Consider the following 11213-nt stretch of genomic DNA (forward strand, 5'->3'; position numbering starts at 1 on the left):
ACATACATACTACATACATACATACATACATACATACATACATACATACATACATACATACATACATACATACATACATACATACATACATACATGCATGCATGCATGCATACATACATACATACATACATACGTACATACATGCATACATACGTACGTACATACAATACCCGACCATGTTCCTTTTTTTTTTTTTTTTGTTCTTTTGCACAAAATTATGTAGGTAACAAATACGTCATCAAAATTTGCCGAATATTCAGAATTCACGAAATAGAGAAAAAAAAAATCAGCAGCGATAACCTCCGCTTTAAGATAGGACCCGTACGCTCGAACCATAATATTACCTTTCCAATTCCAAGTCTTCGTTTTTACTAATCATCATTAAGTAAGAAAACACAAAGGTAAAGGTAAACTGTTTATGGAATTAATGAGATAGAACTGGTTCGGCAGTTACATTTTTACCATTCTTATCTGTCACAATGAGGACAACTTATGAGTTGACGTGATTTCGAAAAAAAAAAAGACTTTTTTTTTTTCTGAAGGAGCTACTTGCCTTACTTGATGGAGGCCTTCCGTAAGCTCCACGTGCTAAGGGAAACAACCCAAGTATTTCTTTAACTAACCCGAAGAAAAAATAAAATCTAGTACCTTGAACTTACTCACCCTAATGGGGAAAACAAACACCCTGGGACCTTTAATAAAAACTGTAACTAACCCTAATTGAAAAAAAAAATCCTCCGACCTCGAGCTTACCCTAATCGAAATAAAATTTTTAAAAACCAAAAACAAACTCAGGACTGCTTTTCACTACCTTCAATACTTCAACGACAAAATGTCTGGGAAGAACCAAAACAATGGTTATATTAGGAAATTTTAAACGTTCACTAATCTATCAAGACTTGTTCTGTTTTGCTGCATCATATTGATAAAATGAATAAATAAATGCCTGATAAAAGATCCACTGTGAAAATACTAATTAAGAGATGCTACCCTCAGAGCTTACGGAATTTCTTCGACGAATTGTTGATGCTCTGCATAAATGAAAGCTCTATTTGTAAAATAGCCAATAAAAATTAAAACAAAAAAAAAACCAAAAAAAAAAAACAAAACAAATCATTATTTTAGACTCGATGATAACATGAAACGAAGAAGAAAAATAATCGGAGCAAACAAACAACCAAACAAAATTAATTTTAAAAAAAACAACAACAAAAAAAGAAAAAAAAGACAAATGAATCCTGTTTACAGTTTGTTTTATGACATTGTAACCATTAATTTTATTCGTCTATTGCTTAAGGTAATCTTTGTTTATTATAAGCAGTTGTCTGAGGCAAGTGTCTCTTGTTTCCCATCACGGTTAATCCGCTACTGCTAAAGGGGTGGATTACAAATTTAATATAAAACATTTAATCCTTTGTTAATCCCATATTAAATTCCAATCCAAGGTAAATTACAAGACTCTACTACCACGCAGGGTGGTAAAAGAAAAAAAGGTCACCGTTCAAAACAATCATCTTTTCATCATGTGTCGTATTCATTCGTTAGTGATCAAGGCTCTCCATTCTCTTACTTCTTATCAATTAAAATTGAAACCACTTTCTCTTTATTTTTATCTCTTTTTTTTTTTTGTCTTCTTTTTTTTTTCTTTTTTCATTTTTCTTTTTTTTTCTTTTTTCTTTTTTCTTTTTTTTTCTTTTTTTTTTTTTATCTGGTTCAACCCGAAATTATATGTACCGTTTTGGGATTAAAGGTCACATACACTGGTCACATATCACATTATCTATCAACCTGGCGTTATAGTGTCTCATTTTGCAACAATGTCAAGCAGTATGGAAAGTGATCAGTAAACTAAAGGGTGACAATGATCCAAGTCCTTTCTCCGGGCGTTGTGTTTTGGGTACGAAACTTTGCATACATTTACCTACTAAATTATTAGTGCACTCGCGCCTGGCTTTAGGCAGCGGCGGATTTTGTGGCAACGTTAGCACAAAAGTGCGCTCAATAATCGATTTTCTAAAGGACGAAATAGAAATTTGTTTCCTTATGGCCGGCAGGGATCAAAAACGAGCGAAGCAAAGTTGACCACGTTGAGCATACTGAAACAGCAAACAACTGCATTATTTGAAATGCCAATGTTAATATTATAATGTTATTCATTTCCCAAGGGTGCACGAATAATGGAACTTGGAGACGTATTCAGTTTGCGATCGCCTGCACCTTCCAAAACCAAAGTTGCACTCGAGTTTTTGCGAGTGGACAAAGCAAGATTTAATAGTGGCAGGTTAGTATTCATTCTTTATCATAGTTTTGATAAGGTATTAATTTATTCTTATAAGGTAATGACTAAAGAACCACCCCCCCCCCCCCTACACACTTCTCGCCGATTAACGTTAAATTTTCGGACCCTTGTTTGAAAAAAAAATAAAAAACAACAGAAAACAACAATAATCACTTGCATTCCATCGCCAGATTAGAACAGTTGTGAAAATATTATTACTCAAGTGTATCAAATAGAAAGAAGGGGGTTGGGGGGGGGGGGGGTAGAAGGGGTGTGTGCACTTTGGCCAAACCTCAAAACCAGGCCTTCCGACCATAATATAACACGGACAGTACAAGTGACTTGAACAATCTGAGATTTGAATGAAAACGTCATGACTGGCTTTTAGATCTTGCGGAGTATAGCAATTATTTCAACAGTCGCCATGTTTTAAAAAAGGAAAAAGAAAAAAAGAAAACAAGACTTATACAGCTTAAGGTTTAGTATGCTATTTTACAATTTTGGTGCCAATTAAAAAAGAATCCATTGATCCATTGGTACTTTAACGCAATATTTTAAAGATTTGAAAGAAAAGTTATGACACCACAAAACAAAAACAACAATATTCAACAAGTCATGATGACTTTGTAGAGGGAATCGTACTGGATTAACTCTCTCATGTTCGTTACATAGTTATTTATATTTTAAAAAGAGGATAGCCGCGAAATATACAATAAATGAATAATAATGAATACAATTCGAGGATCAATTCCCTGTTTTTTTTCTCATTAACACAAATGCATTTAAGAAATACTTTACTCCCATTAAATAATTTTGGTTTCGGCATAGAATTAAATTTACCTTGGGTTTCGGTAAGTTTACTGAATACGATATAGCGATAGTGTTTAATATTAAAATAATAATATTTTAGTGATTTGTAGAAAAATCATTAAGTATGTAAGTATATATCGTTTTAAATAATGTTGAATTTCATTTTTTTTAAAAATCCCCCCTTTATATTATATATAGGACACCGATACCATTGCCTAAAGCTGTGGTAGAACGACAGAGAAAGAGAATGGTGAACAAGCGGTTCATGGCGTGCATGAAGGCCAGAAGGCAGACACTGAGAGAGGTATCGAAGTCTAGTCCCATAATATTATGCGGTAAACCGTTGACAGTTTTAACGACATGAATAAAATATTATTTTATCCGTTAAGTGCTACCTAATTACTCAACATGCACCTAAGTCACACATCCTAAAGAGGGATTTACTATACAGTACTCGCTGGATTCCAGCAAGCTCTGCAATACGACACGCTGGAGCTAGGTGACCCAATGACCTTCCACGATTCCGTGAGCATCGGATTTCGGCACGTTCGGACTATAGCACGCTTTTTGGCTTCTCCCGAGAGCGTGCTTGAATCCAGGGAGTAATGTATTCATCTCTTTGTGATGCAGTGGTCACTGCTTATTCACCCGCTTTCTACTCGGCCGCTTCGGATTATAACCCCGGTTCTTTGGTGTAATCGATTTTTCTGTTTACTATTAGATTAGGCACTTTTCTCAAATATACTGCTTATTTGTCTTATAATCCGCTATTTTCACCTAGTGAATATGTACAATTTATCACAAATTTTAATCGAATTGTCTTGCAAACTTCATCAGCTTAAGGTAAGCTGCCCAACAGGCTGAATTTTGTCTATAAAATATTATTTCAAAGAAAGACATTTTGGTTTTAAAAAAAAGACAAAGTAAAATGTTCCATTTTTCTGGGGTAGGAGTTTGGAGGGGGGGGGGGGGGGGGGGTAGGTACTTGTTCTTTTTAGTGTTAATTTTAGTGCCCCCCCCCCCCACACACACACACACATTCCCACCATGTCCTCGCTTAATTAATAAGCCATTCCAGCTATTATCAATCGGGACTCATAGACATATATTAAATTTGGTCTAAAGGGTAATGATTTACATGATCGTATTATTTACAAGTCTGATAAGCGGAATAACGTTTTATGGAATTATTTATCATTGTTTTATCTAAATATTTATTTATTTATTTACTTTTGAAAATCTATTTTTGAGAGTTGCTGCATTTCAAAAATCCTTGAAATAGCCTGATTCCCGTGGAGTAAAGTGTGCAAGTTGCTTAATCCAAAAAGACGCAATGCCAGAGCCAAATCATTTTCACCCAATCTAGTCCCTGGTCATGCTCAACATCGTTTGAACTTATTTTTATTACATACAAGGGTTGAAGTTAGATATTAACTGAATGTTGGTTACATATATTTGTTATTATTTTTATCTTCGCCGTAAGAAAAATGAGAATGTACTTAACTATCAATATTGAGGATAGTGTGTCTACGGCATGCTGAGTATTTCATAATGTATGCTATGGCATGTTTAGTTGAAGTTAGACATTTGTTCAACGTTGGTTCCTAGTATTTGTTATTATATTTTTCTTCGAAGTAAGAGTATGAGCGTGTATTTAATAATCAATATTGAAAATAGTGTGTCGTTGGTGTGCTGAATAAGTTTCATGTGCAGTGGCGTGGGGCCATTGGATCGAGTGGTGCCAGGCACCGCACCAATCTTTTAAAAAATCATTAACAGCATAATTTAATTAAAAATAAAACAGAGATTTTAACCCCACTGTCTTTCGCCAACTCGCCAAAACACTGCCTTTTTAGTCTCCACTCTATTCAAGATTCCGAGTCACGCACTGCGCCGACTCGTGTGTTGGTGACATCACTCCGCTAAATAGTGACTAAATCAAACACCGTGGTGCAGAGCAATCCGAGCTCCAATTAATGCTATATCCATTAGTATCGCTACAGCTGATTGAGCGAGAAACTAGGTCGAATTATAGTATCTTCAAATAGCGGAAAACCCCTCGACTTGTGCCAGGATCTGAGAGCTCCACCGTTGGACTGGGGGGATGCGCCAAATTAGGTTCAAAGTTCAAAAACGTTTATTTTAGGCAATTGCCAATGTAGGGTAACTTCGGCCATCCAAAATATTACATTAACTGTCAAAAACACTGATCATTGTCAAGTTTATTTGTAAGCAGCAAAGAAAAACATCATAAAACTTTAAAATATGACATATCAAACCCCCCACCTCTTTTTCACGATTATTGAATAAAGTAATTCTTTGCAACGAAGCATTATGGACGAATTTACCAACATTTTTCTTGCTTGTAGTGCCGAGTTGATGGTTACGTGTGTATGAGTGTTTATTTGTGTGTGTGTGTGTGTGTTTGTGCGCGTGTGTGTGTGTGTGTGTGTGTGTGTTTGTGCGTGTGTATTTGTGTCAGTCAGAGAAAGAAAGCGAAGATTGTCAACAGTTATACTTTTGGTGTGTTTTTAGATTTTTTAAGTACTTAAGTGGAGTGATTTTTTCTTTGTGATGCTTTAAGATCTGAATCTACCTTTTATTTGTGCAATCATTAATCGTATTCTACTGATTTCCATTATTTGAGATATACTTTGAAGTTTTGTTTTGTTAAACAATGAATTGCAATGAATCAAGTTGACTCTTTACTTCACCGACCACTTGGGAGATTGACACTAGATGACAAATTAGAAATAAAAAGACTAGTTCCTCACCAACCAACTGATTTTGAATTAACACAGGTGTGGAAATCGCGAAAACGCTCTTTTTTCAGTGACGTGGTATGACAGGCATGAATGGCTCACAGTTAGTTTAGTCTTTTGTTTTTATTGTCTACTTTTTACAGATACAACAAACACTGACAAATCATGGACATCTATAGGCTATAGTGACCTTAACCACTTCCATCCTATTTCTTAACCTCCTGAACGTTGTTTTAGCACCCTTAAAAGAGTGCAATTTTTTTGTTGCGAAATTCAATGAAACAGGAGCGGTTAAATTCATTAATGATTCTGTCAATTCACAAAGCTGAAATAGATGCCATTCCAGATTTCAATAAACACATTATAAAAAGATTTGCAGAGATGAAACATCGCAGTGCAGATTTTTTTACAAGTACTAAAAGTAAGTAATTTCTGTCATAGTTTTTTTTTTCTCTTTTGATTTACATTTATCACATATTGATTGCATTATCTACCAAATCCAATCCTTTAAACAAAGAATAATTACAAAGACCATTTCATACGGGACTTGTATCTCAGTGTTGTGGCTTGTTGTTTTCATGAATTATTTGTTTTTGTAAGTTTTGTCCACTCGTAGAAACCATCGACCCTCCCCGACCCTTCCATAAAAGAGAGTTTTTAATATGTCGTGCTCTCTCCTCTTAACCGTGTTCACTGTATTAGAATTTTTTTTCTAATCATGGCACCACCATATGCCGTCAATACGCCACGCCGCTGTTCGTGTGTATGGTGTGGCATGTATATCAGATAACCTATCACATTAACTTCGTTTTAAAACATGATAAGCTAATCAGTATGAAACAAATACAAATTCATAATGGCATGTGTAAACTTGCATTAATGTCATAGCAAAAATGGTTTGCCGACTGGATCTAATTCATCAAATCATATAAAATGTGGGGTTTACATGTGTTGGGACAAACCATGCATGTGTGCAGTAATCAATTATGTATAGAATAAATTTAGTTTATAATCACACATGCATTAATTACTAGTGCCGCGCTGAAGACCGGTCTGGACCGGCGGTCCCACGGTCTTTTAGCTGTGAACCGAAGACCGGTCCCATAGGGGAAGACCGGCGGCGGTCCTCACTTCTTATCACCTTTCAACTAGTGCGGGGCGGTCCTTGGCAAGCTTAAGGACCACGGTCCTACGGTCTCGCGCCATAGCCTACTACTTCCCCAGCGATTCGTTGCTTCGGTTGCCTATCTTCCACCAATCACCACCCATCCCACTTAATTAATCGCACCCACCCCCCTTTGCCATACACTAAACGACACAGACGACCATACAGGCAGACGACCACCAACCTCCACTCCGCAAACCGCCCTTTCGTGTGTGAGATGGGGGGGGGGGGACAGGAGGCGCACGCCTTGGACGATTCCATTATACGGGGTAAATTTCAAAATTTACTACACCATAATGATCGCAATGACAATGATCTATGGTGAAGGCATGACCCCTCTTCTCTAATGGGTTATTGTTTGAAATGTATGTGACTACTAAAGAAGATGTTGTGTGTGTTGTGTGTGTGTGTGTGTGTGTGTGTGTGTGTGTCGAACCTAGCAAGTAGAAAATCCGATTTTTTGTTTTCTTTTGTCCATCTCTTGTCACCACTCCTTTCTATCGCAGTGTTGTCATTTAAAATAATACAATAATATTAAAATTTCGTTTGGTGTTTTTACTAATCAAATAATATGAGTTTCATTAGTTTCTTCCTTCCAAAAAACCCAGTTATAACGTCTGAATTTTAAAAAAGTCCAATAGAATATTTGGGGACCCCGATAGCTCAGTTGATAGAGCACTCTCTTTATACGCAAAGGGCCAGAGATCGATCCCGGGTGCAGTCGAGTTTTTTCTGAATCCCTGTCTACTCAGCAATGAATGGGTAGCTGAGTTTGTTAGATCTGGCGAAAAGTCACCATCGACCCCTCTTATTCCCTCATCCACCCCCTCTTATTATAACTTCACGTCTCTCTCTCTTACTCTTCAATGCTCGCTGCCCTCTAATGTGTGTGTGTGGGGGGGGGGGGGGGGGGGGGGGGGGTAGGAGTTGCGTGTGTGTATCAACGCCACGAACAACTCGATCAACGCCTTGGGCGATGCCATTATCTCCGTTAATGGGGATAAATTTCAAATTTTATTAAATTATCGAAGTAACAATGAAGTACGGTGAGCAAATAAAGAAGGCATCACCCCTCTTCTCTAATTAGGTTACAATTTGAAATGAGTGTGACTACTCCGTGTGTTTTACTCCTGTAGACCACGGTTTTCATCGTGTAGCGGTCTTTAACGGTTCAAGAATGAACGATCCCACAGTCTCAAAGGTCAAACCGGTTCGAATTTCCAACAGTCTCTCAGGAATGTTCAATGTCGAAAAGGACCGGTCCTTGCGGTCTTCATTTCCCAAGGACCGTAGGACCGTGGTCCTTAAGCTTGCCAAGGACCGCCCCGCACTATTAATTACCTCTCTAACTGCTTGTTGAGATGTTGAGGTGCGTGCGCGCGCGCGTGTGTGTGTGTGTGTGTGTGTGTGTGTGTGTGTGTATGCTATACATGGTTTATATAAAATAACAGAAATATCTTTTCCTTTTTTGCACTTTAATTAATCTCACTCAACCTCATCAATAATTTACTTAAATCTCACCTCAATTTAAAAGAAAAATTTTTGACTATGAAATAAATTTTATCTTCGTTAATCACCCACGACGTACTACCGTTTTAAATTATGCTTTTATTTTGTGTGTGCTTTTCACTTCCCTATTCTAAACTTTCCTTGTATGGAACATTCATCAAGGATCAAGTGGGAATGCAAGTACGTGATTTAATCCATAGCAACGGGCAGATTCGACAGGCTCACTGAAATGCCAAAGGAGCAGTGCCAGGACGTATCCTTCTAACGAGGGACACGGCCAGAGACGGACTGGTCGGGGTTAAGATTTACTATAAAATTCAGCTGTGTTCCCTCTTTACGTAGAACTCAACCCTTTGTTTCTCTCTTGAAAAGAAGATAATTGAAAAATGAATAATGATGATGATGATGATGATGATGATGATGATGATGATGATGATAATAATAATAATAATAATAATAATAATAATAATAATAATAATAATAATAATAATAATAATAATAATAATAATAATAAATGAATATAAAACATTTTTTCTAAATAACTTACCAGAACGAGGATAAGCAACGCGACAACCGGGAAGTCGTGATAAAAGATCTGAAATCTAATGAGACAAAACCCAACCATGACAACCCCGAGACTCGTCTCCTTCCATGGCCTGGGTTCCGTTACCATAACAACGGCGATGTCAGGACGCTCAACAACATCCAGAAACAACGCCGCTTATTAGCCTCCATGAAAGCAGGTCAAGGTCATCGACAATCCACCGTGGAGATGCCGTTTCTGTCTCGCACAGATTCCAGCGAAACAAAACCGGTATTGAATAATAATCTGATCTTGGGTATCACTTCCTAATGCTCGAAAGCAAAATATTAGATGTACACAAAACCTCTTATGGGAGTAATTTTAGGTCCATGGTGTCAGATTTATATGGTCATTACAATCAAAAGTAAAGGTACAATTGAAACTACAGCATTAGAAAGGACATTGAGAACTTGGTGAACAACGTTACTCGGTAGTACATTTTACTCACCGCCGCTATCAGTCTATATAACTTGTTCTTATGTTTAATAAGATACACATGTGATTAAAGTTATAATGATGTGAAGGACAGGCACGTTGAATTACTGCAGTCGTGAAATAATATAAAAATGTAATCCACCACCTGTAAATGGTATTTTATCCAGTCAGGAATATACAATATGAATTTAATGGCTTTATTAAGGATAGTTAAATATAGTTTCTTTCGCTGCAAGAAATTACAATCTAGAATTCTACTAATTTAATTTCTCTTCTCATCCTTTGCTTTCCCCCCCCCCCCCCCCCCCCCCCCAAAATATATAAGACTGGGACAATGGGTTAAATAAATGACATCCGCTTTAGAAGAGCTAATTTCTATCCTTGCATTTCATACCCAAACCCTCGTCCTTATCTCAAATCCCAGAAATCGTCCACCATGATTAAAAACAGAAGCTTGGACAGTCTGAAGACGCTGATGAACAAAAGAAGTGTTTCCGGCCGTTTTAGTTTTGATAGTCTACCGACTCAGTTCAACACTTCCACCACAGAGAGTATAGGTCTTGATTCCCAAAGCAGTCGCGTACCGTCCGTTACTAACCGTAGACAATTGGGTCAAGGGACGTCATCCAACAGTGACATTCGGGGCAAATTGTCACCAGTCTTTGAGCGAAAGGTCTCCTCAAACAAGTTTAATGTGTACGGTGTACCTTCCAACCGGAGTATTGGCAGGTATGACTTAGCGATCGGTCTACAAATCTATTGGTTTGTTTCCTAATCAGATGATAAGAACAGTCAGAGTAGGGACGTCTTCTATTTTCGTTTATACAAACAAATCAGAATGTTGATTTCGAATAATTGATGGTTCCTCTGTGACCTCTTAATGCAATGCATGTCAAGCTATTGGCAGGGATGCCTTTTAAACTACCATCTTATAGTATGAGCCTTCATTTCTTCAATCAACATACAGTACAGTGCATAGGCTTTTGAAAATTACGTCTTTATCGTATATTTTGTTTAAACTAGTCGAATAAAATATTTAAGTTGTAATTTTGACATGAACATTTATAATAAAGTATATGTTGGCCCTGGAATAAACCACTGACCATGAACCGAAGACCTATAGCCACCTTAACTGCTTGCCTATCACCAGGAGTAAACAGCCCACAGGTCCTGAGCATCACTCACAATTCACAGATGATTGAAAAAAAAAATCATCGTGTCGTCAGGTTTTTACGATGCAATTCCTTTATCGGTGTGTCAAAACATGGTAAGAAATACTCACTTACTGGGCCTGACCTATTGGTGTGTTTGACTTGAACTTGTACTAGGATATCTCAGGCATTTTCATACAGGAAATAAATAGCCAATGGGACGAAACGGGGTAAATTGCAGGAAATATTCTGATTGGTTAATGCTTAGTAACGGGAGAACCACGAATTGGGATAACTTGGCAAAATCAGAAATTGCTATAAGCTCCCGAGGGTCAAGTTTATATATTGATTATAGCTCTTTGCTTTTATTTTGACAGCCAAACTGGTCAGCATTTGACAGTCTCCATAAGTTCTAACAATTCCATTGAATCTCCTAACCATTTTCTTAGTAACAGCGCCTTTCATGTCCAAAGTGAAATAAATAAATTATATATATATATCTTTATTGATCAATACATTA

At 37.1% G+C, this 11213-nt stretch overlaps 1 protein-coding gene across 2 annotated transcripts in view; it reads left to right on the forward strand.

The window, feature by feature from the left end:
* The first annotated feature begins 278 nt into the window (after positions 1-278).
* The window catches only part of LOC144969637 (uncharacterized), a 13598-nt gene continuing 2663 nt past the window's right edge, over positions 279-11213 (forward strand). The window contains exons 1-5 of one of the 2 annotated variants that reach the window (XM_078908779.1): positions 279-401; positions 2166-2281; positions 3287-3392; positions 9075-9338; positions 9967-10271. In XM_078908779.1, the coding sequence (XP_078764905.1) occupies positions 2178-2281; positions 3287-3392; positions 9075-9338; positions 9967-10271 (779 nt within the window). In that variant the 5' untranslated portion in view covers positions 279-401; positions 2166-2177. The remainder of the gene's footprint in view (positions 402-2165; positions 2282-3286; positions 3393-9074; positions 9339-9966; positions 10272-11213) is intronic. The other variant, XM_078908780.1, reaches the window with a different exon arrangement.

This window comes from Berghia stephanieae, chromosome 3, assembly GCF_034508935.2.
Source record: "Berghia stephanieae isolate SIO BIC M18660-M18661 chromosome 3, UCSD_Bste_1.3, whole genome shotgun sequence".
Taxonomy (NCBI): domain Eukaryota; kingdom Metazoa; phylum Mollusca; class Gastropoda; order Nudibranchia; family Aeolidiidae; genus Berghia; species Berghia stephanieae.